Source organism: Mauremys reevesii, linkage group 3, assembly GCF_016161935.1.
Source record: "Mauremys reevesii isolate NIE-2019 linkage group 3, ASM1616193v1, whole genome shotgun sequence".
Lineage (NCBI taxonomy): Eukaryota > Metazoa > Chordata > Testudines > Geoemydidae > Mauremys > Mauremys reevesii.
In genome coordinates, this window is record NC_052625.1 from 60,807,926 (window position 1) to 60,822,950 (window position 15,025).

The 15,025-nt window shown below is 43.3% G+C and overlaps 1 protein-coding gene across 7 annotated transcripts in view; it reads right to left on the reverse strand.

Moving 5' to 3' along the window:
• The window catches only part of DAAM2 (dishevelled associated activator of morphogenesis 2), a 258,023-nt gene that overhangs the window by 113,285 nt on the left and 129,713 nt on the right, over positions 1–15,025 (reverse strand). For all 7 annotated transcript variants that reach the window (XM_039529310.1, XM_039529309.1, XM_039529311.1 and 4 more), the window contains one exon: positions 11,741–11,830. In XM_039529310.1, the coding sequence (XP_039385244.1) occupies positions 11,741–11,830 (90 nt within the window). The remainder of the gene's footprint in view (positions 1–11,740; positions 11,831–15,025) is intronic.

The following is a 15,025-nucleotide window of genomic DNA, read 5'->3' on the forward strand; positions in this document are numbered from 1 at the left end:
ACTCCTTAGAATTGCACCAGATACTGAGTGCTGAAGAAGAAAGTTAAAGAAGGGCATTAGGGTATGTCTACACCTCAGTATAAATCCAGGGTTAGTAGAACTTGAGTTAGCCGACTCTGGGTTCATTAGATGCTTGAGCATCTACACCAATCTGTAACCCCAGTGTAGGAATTGTTGAACCAGAGTTCCCAACCTGGGGCTTCAGCATCTACACTGCATTATGAGGCCTGAGTCAAGCCACTCATATCTCAGATTTCCTAGTGCCCTCCCAAAATGTGGCCACTCTAGCCCTTTGTTCATGACGCAGTGTGAGACAACGTGAGGTCCACCACCTTGACATGGCGACCCATGGAATTGTGGGATACTTTTGGCGGACTCCCTTAGTACAAGTCCAGTGGTGCTGCATTTACACTGCAAAGCAATAGGGCTTGAACCTTGGGTCCTGGCTTGCCTCTGTCTTTGACCCTCCACCCCCATGGGGTCCTGGGATTCTGGGTTAGTGTAATCTGTGTAGACAGAAGGGGAGTTAGGCTACAGCCTGAGTTCAAACCCTAGGTTTACACTGCAGTGTAGACATACCCTTAGAGGGGAGATTAAATACCCCTTACAAATATAAATCCACGATAAAAAAATGTTTCAGATCCTAAGTAGATTCTATGAACAGACTTTCAAATAAAGTCTCCAAAAGAGAGTTGAAAACAATGTAACTGAAAGCTGTCATGACTGATTATGCACTGACCATGTGCTTGGCACTGTACAAACATAAAGGAAGCCCTGGCTCCTGACCCAAGGGATTCATAATCCGAATTAGACAAAGAAAAACAAAAGCAAAAACCCACATTCAGACAAGACAACGGTGAGACCTTCATCTGGCGTGTAGTGTCCCTACATGAGACCAGATGAAGGCCCAGTTTCTCTCTCTCTGCTTCTATAGAGAGTTTCCTTTCAGTGTCCTCATGGAAGAGAGATGTTTGAGGGAGGGATCTAAAGGAAATGAACACTTTCCCTTGCTGCAAACAATGGTGTAGCTAACACACAAAGCTCCCTGTTCTGCCTTAAACATCAGCGATGAGATCAGCTGTAGCAAGAGAAACAGGGAGACAAGACCTCAGAGCCTGAGAAGAAATAGCCTTTCAGCTCACTTTTAAACTGAGAAATGAATACAAGTAATATTCTATCTGGTTTCTCAGCATCAGCCAATCAGGGTGCAAACACAGCTTGCTGGATCCTCCATCAGTTCACCAGGTTTCACCTAAGGGCTAAGGAGGACAGATTTCATTAACGTCATTTTTCTCCACTCTTACCTACATATGTCAAAAGCTGCAAATACAGCTCCAATTTCATCAGCAGACACCAGAAAATAAAATAAAATGACACATGCATGGCCCAGGACAAAATACTCTATGTATGTAGGCTGGGGCTTGGTTTAGAGCAGCAATTGCAGTTTGGATTGGAGTTGGAGCTGGATTTGGGACTCCGACTAGAGCTGAGACTAAGGATGGATCTGGGCCTGGATGTGGGGGCGGAGGACAGAAGCCTCTAGCTCTACATCCAGCTGCACAATATCATGCTGCATTTTTATGGAGGATTTCTGCTGACAACACAAACCACAAGGGCAAAGCTCGAGTGGTAAAAGAAACTCTTTTTAAACATTTAGACATTCTCTTCATTAACGTTAGACGGACGGCATGGGTACAGACTGGGACTCTTTGCGACACTGCACTGAAAGGCTATAAAAAGCCAGCAGCAAATACTGTTTAAAACTAAAGGTCTGACCCTGTGAGGCACTAAGTGCCTTTCATTCCTAACAGTCAGCAAAGAGCACACAGCTCATTGCAGGATCCCTTCCCCAAATTAACACCCCAGGATGATGGACTTTTACACCAGACAGGCTGAGCAGCAATACTGAGATTTGAGAATATCTGCGGACTCTGCTACAAAATACCTCTATAGTCTTTGGGCAAGGTGTGCATATTGTAGAGGGGAAAACAGGACGTTTCCATGATATTGACTAGTTGTACTATAGGTGAAGTTTCTCTCAGAACATTCTACGTTTATATATACACAACTAAGAATTAGTGGTGCTTAGCCCTTATACAGCAATTTACAGAAGAGAACTGTACAATGAATAACTTTCAGCCCTCACCAGTGAGGTTAGGTGGGCATCATTCTCTCCACTTTACAGATGGGGAAACTGAGACATAGGGACATGAAGTGACTTGATCAGTTCTATGCAGTAAATCAATGGCAGGACCAAGTTTAGAATCAATAGGCTCCTTTCTCCTAGTCTCAGGCTGACTCTACTAGACTACATCATTTCATATACATGAAGGATAGCAGTAAGGTTAAAAAAAAAAGTCACCCTCACTGAATCAGTAATGGACTGATGGCAGGAATAAATGATCCATGAACAGTGCAGTCATGAGCAAATTCTGCTCTCTCTCAAGCGCTATGTTTTTGGCAGGCACAGCATGGTTTCACAGAATGCCTCCTTGGCAGCTTTTTCAGGTGGCTTCTCAGTCATCCCTTTGTCACTGAAGAATGGCCTCTCCATCTCTAGAGGATTAGGTATCAATATGGGAAGTGTCACCACTTGGAGGATTAAAAGTGCTGCAGGCTCCCTCAGACATGAGTGCCTCCTTTGGCAGAGCTAGACTGGACTGGCTAATCCTTCAACACTCAAGCCCTGATTCTCTCCTCACTCCTCACCTGCTCTGGTATAAATCACAAACGAGTCTCTTGAAGTCACAGGAGTTACTCCAGGATAAGTCTTCTTCCTGACACTTTTGCTTCAGCCAAGAACCCGCCTTTATCACAAAAAAGTCAAACAAACAAGGAAACAGCCCCAACTAGTCAGCCAGCCAAGGAGAATTTAACATATCTGTTGCTTTGAGAAACAGATTTGCTTTTTATTCTAGTTCATAGCAAAAAAGGAAAAGAAAAAAAAATCCACTCAAGTGCCCAAAATATACTCACCTTCCGCTGAAATTTGGTTAGTTGAAGGTTTACAAATTACTCTCTGGAGGCAGCAAGGGCCATGAAAGGAAAATAACCTCACTTGTGTATCTAGCAATAAGAAGTCTAAGAGCCTTGTGTTACTGAGACTGTGCAGAAGGCACTAGGATATTACTGGCACATTAAAACCTGATTGTGTGAGGTGCAGAATGTTCTAAATCAGTATGAGTTGAAGTTTCTCAGCAGTTCACACCGTCTGGCCCTTATAGAATCCTAATAAGAGCTGGCCAAGTAACAGTCAAATAATTTAACCAATGACTTTTTAAAATTAATAACTTTTTCAACCAAACACGTGCACATGGCTCTTCTGGTGAAGCAACAACACACAAATAAATGCAAAGCTGTACCACAGTCCTGCAAACTGTAAAATGCAGTTAATCGAGTGCCCTTTTTTATTCAAAATGATTTTAATTATTGGAATGAACAATTTTTTTAATATGCAAATAAAATGTTCTAAAACCTGAAAAAAATTAATGCTAACATTTTTCTAAGCATTGGTGGTACCAGAAAGTTTACTGCTTAAAATATAATCTGATTGCACTGTACAGAGCCTGATCTGTAGTTCCTGCGAACAAGTAATTCCCAGGAAATTCAGCAGGGGTGTGCGTTTTATATGTGTAGGGATTACAGAATTGGGTCAATAGTCTTACAGCAGTCCTGACTTCCACTGATGTGCAGATGAGATGCACACAGTGAACAAAGGCAGCATATGCTATATGAATGAGTTGAGGGTATCATAAAATGCAATCAGTCAATACATACATCCCCCTTTGACCCCAGTGGATGTTCACAGGAGAGAGAGAGAGAGCGCATGCGGACCTAAGGCAAGAGTTTGGTATTTGGGTCAGAAGAGCTTCAAGGGAGACTGAATCATGATTCATTTCAATACAAAGGAAAACAGTCCTGTGCGTTAGCATCAGCTCTGTATCGATAACCACATAACGTTCTGAAGGAGTGGATACAAAGGCATGAGAAAGATGCAAATGTTTCATGCCAGGGTCGAGTGGGTCTTTGTCTACCTCCTGTAGTAGGTCCACAACAGAGTATAAGAGTTGACTAGAGCGATGAGGTAGAGGTTCTACTCCTTTAGCTCAAGGGGTCATGGGCAGCTCTATGTTTTTGTTGCCACAAGCACTGCAGTCAGGCGCTTGGTGCGCTGGTGCCGCCTCTGCAAGGGGTGGAGGATCAGCATTTAGTACTACTAGAGGTCCTAGTTTCAAAAGGACCATGATAGCCAGAGGGGTTAGTTACTATAAAAATTTGCTAATCGGCAGTTATCTGAAATAAGAGACCGGCTCCAAAACCAAAATATTTGGATCCAGATTTGAATGTCTTCAAGTCCTGCAGTGCATGGGTTGGTGAAGTTTGGCTCAGGCCTATTTTTTTTTTTTATTTTTTTTTTAAAGTTTGCCTTTCCCCATTTCTCAACAATGATATGACGTGAAAGACAGGCTGTAATGAGGTCTGAGTGTACCGCAATGACCTTTCACCAGCACCTTAGCAACCATCACCATAAATAATTAAATACAAACTACAATTGTCAAGACAAATTAACAAAGTGCCTCTAGTGATGCACGAGCCACATTTTTGTAAAGGGCATTTGTTTACGTAAGACAGTCAGTGGGTCCCACAGTCTTTGAGGCAAATTTGGGAGCTTTGACCTTCCATTCATCTTAGACTGGAAATGGCATCTTGGATTAATGTATGCGAACAGTCCCCTCAATTTTTACTTCTTAACACTTAAATTTCAGAGTACACAACCTACTCAGAACTGACCGCTCACTCCTCCTGCAAGGCGTTGAATGCCCTCAACTCCTGATTCAAAGATTCCAAGGCCAGAAGGGGCCACTGTGATCATCTACTCTGACCTTCTGCATAACATAGGCCATAGAACTTCCCCAAAATAATTCTTAGAGCATCTCTGTCAGGCTGTCACAATACCTAAAACACTCCACCTTGATTTAAATGAAACTAATGGGAATGGAGAGCGCTCAGCACCTTGCAGTGTGAGACCTCCCTTGCAGGGCATATCCTGAGTTCCTGACAGGGTGTTTTAGAGTAGAGAATTGAGCCCTTCATGTCTAATATTAGATTGTCCCTCCCACCAAGAATTTTCAACTTCTCTCTCTCCCTACTGGCAAACTTGTGTCATTGTAGGATAGTCAGATTAGATTAGATACAGCCAGCCAGAGAGAGGAAGATAGAGATCAGCACTGATATTCTGACAGTCCTTAGGGAGAGACAGGAGGGTCACGGAGGGAAAAGCAAACAACATCAGATAATTGAGAGTATTTACAATGTAATTAAAGGTCACGTGGCATCAGGACCTTGTTTCAGTTAACAGGGCATTTCAGATACCTAGAGTTTGGATAAGTGACGTTGCACTGTACGTGCAGTATAAAGATTTTCCAGTGTGCGGCCCCTTTAACTCCGGAGATCTTCAGAATTCTCATATCAAATCTACTGCCTTAAAAAAAAAAAGTGTAATGTAGTGAATCCAACCAACATATTAAATACATTAAAGTCTGCAACTTCCTGCCAAAGCTGGCTGGTCCAGGAGATGGAATGTGTGGTTCTCTAAGATGACTACAAATAGATCCTCTCCCACTAGAGCTGAGAAAGCCAGATGAGTCTGCCAGCAAAAACGTAAGGCAGACATTAATCACAGAAGCCTGCACCTTCTCTCCACATGCAAGCTCTATGCACCAGCAGGAAGGATAATGCAAGCCACCGAACAGAATAGGTGTATGGAATTCTCAGAGCCGAAGAGGTTCTTTGGTACTTCATGGATTACTGCTAGCATTCAGATACTAATACACTATCCATCATCAACAACTTTTCCTGGGTGGTAGGTTTCAGCTGAGAGCTGCTCATATGCAAAACATCTTTTTTGGTTTGAGTTTTTTTTTGTTTTGTTTTGTTTTTTTAATTCCATTGTAATTTTTGTGCCAAGAAAAGAGTCCAGATTGACAACCTCAGGTACTGAAGCCGTCAACGTATTCACAGAAAAAAATAAGTTGCAGGCAGCAGCAGGGCAAATATGATCTCAGACTCATAGACTTTAAGGTCAGAAGGGACCATTATGATCATCTAGTCTCATCTCCTGCACAATGCAGGCCACAGAATCCCACCCATCCACTTCTATAACAAACCCCTAGCCTATGTCTGAGTTATCAAAGTCCCCAAATTGCGGTTTGAAGACCTCAAGCTGCAGAGAATCCTCCAGAAAGTGACCCGTGCCCCATGCTGCAGAGGAAGGCGAAAAACCTCCAGGGCCTCTGCCAATCTGCCCTGGAGGAAAATTCCTTCCCGATCCCAAATATGGCGATCAGTTAAACCCTGAGCATGTGGGCAAGACTCACCAGCCAGCACCCAGGAAAGAATTCTCTGTAGTAACTCAGATCCCAACCCATCTAACATCCCATCACAGACCACTGGGCATACTTACCCGCTGATAATCAAAGATCAATTGCCAAATTAATTGCCAAAATTAGGCTATCCCATCATACCATCCCCTCCATAAATTTATCAAGCTTAGTCTTAAAGCCAGATATGTCTTTTGTCCCCACTACTCCCCTTGGAAGGCTGTTCCAGAACTTCACTCCTCTAATGGTTAGAAACCTTCATCTAATTTCAAGTCTAAACTTCCTAGTGTCCAGTTTATATCCATTTGTTCTTGTGTCCACATTGTTACTAAGCTTAAATAATTCCTCTCCCTCCCTAATATTAATCCCTCTGATATATTTATAAAGAGCAATCATATCCCCCCTCAACCTTCTTTTGGTTAGGCTAAACAAGCCAAGCTCTTTCAGTCTCCTTTCATAAGACAGGTTTTCCATTCCTCGGATCATCCTAGTAGCCCATCTCTGAACCTGTTCCAGTTTGAATTCATCCTTCTTAAACATGGGAGACCAGAACTGCACACAGTATTCCAGATGAGGTCTCACCAGTGCCTTGTATAACGGTACTAACACCTCCTTATCTTTGCTGGAAATACCTCGCCTGATGCATCCTAAAACTGCATTAGCTTTTTTTACGGCCATATCACATTGGCAGCTCATAGTCATCCTGTGATCAACCAATACTCCGAGGTCCTTCTCCTCCTCTGTTACTTCCAACTGATGCGTCCCCAATTTATAACTAAAATTCTTGTTATTAATCCCTAAATGCATGACCTTGCACTTTTCACTATTAAATTTCATTCTATTACTATTACTCCAGTTTACGAGGACATCCAGATCTTCCTGTATGATATCCCGGTCCTTCTCTGTGTTAGCAATACCTCCCAGCTTTGTGTCATCCGCAAACTTTATTAGCACATTCCCACTTTTTGTGCCAAGGTCAGTAATAAAAAGGTTAAATAAAATTGGTCCCAAAACTGATCCCTGAGGAACTCCACTAGTAACCTCCTTCCAGCCTGACAGTTCACCTTTCAGTATGACCCGTTGTAGTCTCCCCTTTAACCAGTTCCTTATCCACCTTTCAATTTTCATATTTATCCCCATCTTTTCCAATTTAACTAATAATTCCCCATGTGGAACCGTGTCAAATGCCTTACTGAAATCGAGGTAAATTAGATCCACTGCATTTCCTTTGTCTAAAAAATCTGTTACTTTCTCAAAGAAGGAGATCAGGTTGGTTTGGCACGATCTACCTTTTGTGAAACCATGTTGTATTTTGTCCCAATTACCATTGACCTCAATGTCCTTAACTACCCTCTCCTTCAAAAATTTTTCCAAGACCTTACATACTACAGATGTCAAACTAACAGGCCTATAGTTACTCGGATCATTTTTTTTTCCTTTCTTAAAAATAGGAACTATGTTAGCAATTCTCCAGTCGTACGGTACAACCCCTGAGTTTACCAATTCATTAAAAATTCTTGCTAATGGGCTTGCAATTTCATGTGCCAGTTCCTTTAATATTCTTGGATGAAGATTATCTGGGCCCTCCGATTTAGTCCCATTAAGCTGTTCGAGTTTGGCTTCTACCTCGGATGTGGTAATATCTACCCTCATATCCTCATTCCCAGTTGTCATCCTTCCATTATCCCTAAGCTCCTCATTAGCCTTATTAAAGACCGAGGCAAAGTATTTATTTAGATATTGGGCCATGCCTAGATTATCTTTAACCTCCACTCCATCCTCAGTGTTTAGCGGTCCCACTTCTTCTTTCTTTGTTTTCTTCTTATTTATATGGCTATAGAACCTTTTACTATTGGTTTTAATTCCCTTTGCAAGGTCCAACTCTACATGGTTTTTAGCCTCTCTCACTTCATCCCTACATGTTCTGACCTCAATAAGGTAGCTTTCCTTGCTAATCCCGCCCATCTTCCACTCCTTGTTAAGCTTTCTGCTTTTTCTTAATCACCTCTCTGAGATGCTTACTCATCCAGCTTGGTCTACAACTCCTGCCTATGATTTTTTTCCCCTTTCTTGGGATGCAGGCTTCTGATAGTTTCTGCAACTTTGACTTGAAGTAATTCCAGGCCTCCTCTGCCTTTAGATCCACAAGTTCTTTAGTCCAATCCACTTGCCTAACTAATTTCCTTAATTCTTTAAAGATAGCCCTTTTGAAATAAAAAACCCTAGTCCCAGATGTATTTTTGTTTTTCCTTCCATCTAGTTTGAACTGAATTAACTCATGATCACTCGAACCAAGGTTGTCCCCTACAACCATTTCTTCTATGAGGTCCTCACTACTCACCAAAACCAAATCTAAAATGGCATCCCCCCTTGTTGGCTCTTCAACTACTTGATGAAGAAATCCATCAGCTATCACATCCAGAAAAATCTGAGCCCTATTACTACTACTAGCACTTGTCCTCCAGTCTATATCTGGGAAGTTAAAGTCTCCCATGATCACACAATTCCCATTAGTGTTTACTTCATTAAAAACATTAAAGAGGTCTCTATCCATCTCCAAATCAGATCCCGACGGTCTGTAGCACACCCCAAGCACTATCTCAGGGGAGGCTCTAGTAGCTTTCTTTCCCAATGTGATTTTTGCCCAGACAGACTGTCTTATCCATTCCATCCCTTCTTATTTCTTTACAGTTAACCTCATCATTGACATACAATGCTACTCCACCACCTTTGCCTTTATTTCTGTCTTTCCTAAACAGCACATAGCCTTCAATACCTGTACTCCAGTCATGACTACTATTCCACCATGTTTCTGTTATCCCTATAATATCCGGTTTCACTTCCTGCAGCAGTAGCTCTAGTTCCTCCATTTTGTTTCCTAGGCTCCTCGCATTAGTGTACAGACAGCTTAATTTTTGCCATTTGGCTTCACTGACATTCTTTACCCGGTTAGGCACAGACATTCCACCACCAGTATCACCTATTAGACTGGTATCTACACTACCCTTCCTCCTTATGTCCATTCTCCTACCCACGGCTGTATCCTCTCTTACTTTGTTTTCTTCCCTCTCGGTGTTAAATTCCGGCGTGGAGATTACACCTGGACACCTCCCAACCATCTCCCCCAAATTCCTAGTTTAAAGCTCTCTTAATCAGTTGGGCAAGCCTCCATCCTAGAAGTCTATTTCCCTCCCTGCTCAGGTGAAGTCCATCCCGAGAGAACCATCCTCTGTCCATGAATGCTTCCCAGTGGCCGTACATCCCAAAGCCCGCCTTATAGCACCACTGCCTGAGCCATCTGTTGATCACCATAATCTTGTCACACCTTTGTTGCCCTTCTCTAGGAACAGGCAGAATCCCATTGAAGATCACCTGAGCCTCGATTTCCTTAAGCGTCTTCCCCAGCCTGGCATAGTCTCCCTTGATACGTTCCAGCGAGAACCTAGCCGTATCATTCGTTCCCACATGAAGGATAATCAACGGATTCTTTCCCGCTCCCATTAAGATCCTTTTCAGCCTCAGGTCCACATCCCGTATCTTAGCACCCGGCAGACAGCACACCCTTCTGTTCTCCGGATCAGCTCTAGTTACAAGCCTGTCTATTCTTCTCAGTAAGGAGTCCCCAATCACGTAGACCTGCCTTTTCCTGGTGACAGTATGATTCTCTGGTCTATCCCCTGCTCCCACTGGCTGCAAGTCCTCTCGATTCCTGTTCGCCCTTGCAATCCTCCCCAACCCATCCTGGATTCTCCTGGGGCTCATATTTGGTGTTGTCTCCATTGACTCTTCCCCTCTTCCTGTAGGGCTAGCTGCTCTTCTCTTTTTCCTTGCCCTCTCACCTTCAGTGACCACCTGCTGTGTCCCTTCTTCATTTTCCAACTCTGCAAACCTGTTCTTGAGCTCTATTTCTCCTTCACTGGCCTGTCTTTTCCTCTGCCTGGTTCTCTTAGTTACATGCTTCCACCGTCCACTTTCCTCACTCAGCAGTCTCCCCTCAGAATTCTTTGGTCCTGCTTCCATCTGCAAGTCTGAGATTATCCCTTCAGCCGCCTCATTTCTTTGCTCCATCATCTGCTCGAACTCCCTTCTAAACTCGACCTGAGTTTCCTCCTGCATCTCCAGTCCTCGGATCTTTTCTTCCATCAGCTCTATCAGGCGGCACTTCATGCAGACGAAACTCTTCCAGGTACCCCCCTCCAGGATCATGTACATGCCGCAGCTTCCACATCCGGTCATCCTCATTGTGTCTTTCACTGCTGCCTCTGTATCAGTCATAGCCTTCCCAAAAAACCTGCTCCTCCAACAGAACTCCCAGTGAAACTCCCCTGTTTACAGCTCTGTTTGCTGGCTGCTGTGCCGCTGCAGCTGTCTATGTCAGTTGGGTCATCTGCAGACTTTGAATTTGGACTCTTCAGTGCTAAAAACATGAGTCTAGTGTTTGAGGCCACTCTACTCTCAGATATAATCAGAAAGTTATCCTCTTGTGGACCAGCCTCCAGAAGACAAAAACCTAAGATCTCCTGGTGTGACTAAAACAAGCTTAAGTAGTAACACACACCAAAGCTGCTCTTTCACCAACATGTGCTAGATCATCAGGGAAATGCTTCTTTACTTCTTGGGGACCAACAATAATATCCAGTGCTCTACTCCTGGAAGTCGGTCTCTCAAAGATTTCCCAAAAGGTGAAAAAAAAAATCCAGCCCTCTCTCCCAACCCCCTATTTTTCTAGTGACAGAGGCCTGTGGGAATTGGTGTAGGTATCAGCTATAAGTCCTTATCGTTCTAGTCTCTCTCTTTGACAGCAATTTCAAAACCTTCCTGTTTATTTGAATGAGGAAGTTACCCCTAGAAACTCACATGAACTGATCTCTCTCTGTCAAATGGGATATACACCACCTTCTACTTGGTCTGGAGGGCCCTGAGATATCAAATTTTACAGCAACAACATAATTACATATATATAACGATATCTTTAGAGGTTCCTAAAAATGTATTTTCCACTCTGAGCCTTCTATGATTAGATTCATGGTAACTAAAGTAATAAAAGATTTTTAAAATTCTATAAAAACACTTCCAAAAACATTTTTTTTCCTGTAACATACATTGCATATGCAAAAATTCATTATGGTGTGGTAAGGCATAAAGGCTTTAACTGGTTCTGGATGCCCTTCATAAATCACCTGTGCTTTCACTACTCATAAGAAAGCTGTCCCAAACTCATGTCAATAAAGCCTTTATACCACTCCACCACATATTCTGTGTAGATCTAGATGGGTAAACTCCACACACACACACACACACACACACACACACACACACTCTTTATTATTTAGCTACTTAAATCAATCAAAAGATAGTACCTTCTTTTTGCTGCAGTAAATCTGCCACTTCTTCTCTGGCGGGAGTGCAAACATAGCCTCTCTGTTCTTATCCGTGAGATCCAGTTCATCCTGGGATTGTTAAATGAAACACACAGTCAGTTGCACTGATACCTGTCAATACTGTGGAAAGAACATGCATCAAGCATGCCCCACACCCTCAATTAAAGAAGCAGAGGACCTAGTGTCTCCCTGTAACAACTGATCTCTGTAAAGACTTGTATTGCCTGCATCCCCTTCACCACTGATTAAGTTCACATATTCTGCTACAGGTTCCCCCAGTTAGAGCAGAACAGACCCAGGGAGGTGACGAGCAACCACAGTGTCTAACTTCCTTTGTGAATTATCATTACACCTGTGCTCACTTAGGTGGGAGCAATCACTGTATTTGATTAATAAGAAGTGACACGTCCTGATATAAGGTGATGCGTCATGAAAGTGTTGAAGTGAAAAAACCTCATTGCTCTGGCTAAAATAAGGCAGACACTAAACTTTCTCTGAGAAGTCTAGAGAGTCAATGCCCCTCCTTCCAGGCCCAAAATACCAACCTGGATCCTGCCCAGCACCAGCTCAGCCTTGCTAATACACTTCAAGACTGACCTGCACCAACCCCCAACAGAACAACCCCAGAGACTGCCAGCTATGCCAAACTACCAGTGATTTTTAGGCCGGTTTTGAACCAGCAACCTAGAGCAAAAGGATCCATTTGCCATTACCACTCCCCTGCACCATCCAGTTCCCACCAAAAGACAAAAGGAACCCCCTCATGTTTGGAAAAACCAACATATTCCAAAGAGACAAATTCACCATTGGTGTAACTGGGCAAATATCTTCATCTGTTGATGAGAGCAGCAAGTTTGGCACAGTATTTTTGTGAGAGAAAGGATTACCTTGTCATTAGTAAACTACACTGGATTCAGAAATTCAATTCCTAGTTCTACCAGAGGTTTCCAGTGGGACTCTGGGCATGCTACTTGATCTCTGTGCCTCAGTTCCTCTTTTGCAAGGGGATGATAATACTCCCCTTTTCCCAGGCTATTTAGACGGCAAACTCTTCAGGGCAGGGACTGTCTTTTACTGTGTACGTTAAGCACTTAGCAAAATGGGGGTCCAATCTCAGTTAAAGTCCATAGGTTCTGGTGGGATATAAAGAATAATATTCCAAAGAGCACACCAACATATTTTGCTTTGTTTGGTCCAGCTGTGCTGATCATATAAGACAAGTGGCAGAGGTGTGTGCTTGAACAAGAGCAAGAGAGCGCACGTGTGTGGTACAAAGACCATCCATTCCTGTCTTACAGTTTCAAACAATGTTTCAGCCAGATTTGTGTGTAATATATATATTTGAAGGAGAAAGTGTTCAGGAGTCCTATAACAAGATGACATTGTGAGGCTAATAGAACTGTAAATGCAGCACCCATGCTAAGCTCACCCAATGCAGGGACAATACCTCTTTAATTCAGCCCCACAATGGCTCATTTGGAAAGCCTTCAGGGCTCGGAAACTTGTGAAAACAGTGAGCTAAATTGCATACTGAGCCTGGTAGTGGCTGCTGACAGATTTAAAGGTCCACAGAGACTTCAGCAGCAGAAAGGTACAAAAGAAACGCAAACAGTAACAAGGCTAGGTCACTGCCAGCAGCAGAAGGTAGAATAAGCTGGGGGATTTTTATTCTTTTAAAAAATGTTTAAAGAAAAAAAAAAGTTAGCTGTGCATGAAGAGCACAAGCCATGTGGAAATGTTTAGGGTGAGTTTCCAACCAAGGGGGCAGCCAAGCGAGACAAGGAGTTCTATAAGCAGCAACCAGAATCATATTCTTGGGTGGAGAGGGAGAGAGAAACTACATGTAAGGTCGTAAGACCAGCAAAGGAATGCTGTTGGAGGTCAAGTGCGTGGGACGAGTGGGAGGGTCAGGGAGGAAATCAGAGTTTCCAGGTTTGGAAGAAGAGCTGCTGGGGCTGCAATTCACATGTGAAGTGAGCTGGCCAGTTTTAGCTAAGTCCTGAGAAAATCATCATTGCGAGAAACTGGAGGCTAATAAGAGAAACAGTAGGAGCTCTGTTACGAAGCTTAATTCATGTACAAGAGCAAGTTGAGAGATAGCTAGTTCTGTGTGGTTTTCACAGACGCTCCCCCCAATACCATACTGAATGACAGCACACTCAACCAGTAAAAAAGACAAGACAAACATGACATCAGAATACTCATTAAGTGAACACACCCTAAGGGCAGGATGCTGTAACTTGCCACTTCTGGAAGTTGCTTTTGTGGGTGTTGCATGCATCAGGCAAAGATTCATAGATTATAAGGCCTCAAGGGACCATTATGGTCATCTAGTCTGACCTCCTGGCCAAGGTGCATGCTGCTGTCTTTGCCCCACCTAGCATTCTACCATTTAATTATATATTTTGCATCCTAATAGCATGAGCTTCCTTACAGACAAGGTAGATAAAGGGACGGTAGATGATGCAATGGATAAAAGCATGCACATGCAGGCAGCCCTCCCCACTGCAACCTAAGAAAGCAAACAAATAGCAAGAGTCATTGCCCTAGCTACAACCTTCATGCTTCAGAGCATAACTTGCTCACAAATTGAAGATCAGGAAGGAATCTGCTTCCATTGAACAGCAGTTAGAGAGGGTGGGCTACTCCTTCCTCTGAAACAAGCAGCATTGACCATTGTCAGAAGGACAAATCCTAGATTCCAGGCTCACAGCCCAAATGGCAAGGTTGCAAGTGGGGGCACCTCCATAGTGGAGGAGGAAAACCTCCCGTATTGGATGCAGAACAGCAGTGAAGCCACTCATTGACCTTCAATGCAGTGTGCAGTCACTCCTGTGGCAGCTGTGCTCTCCTTCAGTGAGGGAGGAAAGCCAGTGAAATTGCATAGTCATGGATATATCAGCTTTGCTTACCTTCCTCCCCTTGTCCAGCCACTCAAAAGCCCCTCATATTGAAGCACACGGTGTTCTCTAAAGGTTCTCAAATCCTTTCTTTCTCTACCCCTTTCTGCAGTGGCAGGGTGAAGGACTTCTATGACTGCAGAGGAAAGCACAGTATCTGACCCAGAGATAAGACACTGGACCACATGAACGATTTGCCTGTTCCAATATGGAATTCTCATGGAAGGAGACACCTCAGGTAACAAGCACCTCAGGCTCTGAAGAGATTTTGAAAGGTTATATCTGATGTGCTTGTGAACACATCACACTCGCCTGTTTTCAGAGTGGAACTAGTCACCGAGTGAGACTGCTGGCTCTAGTGCGA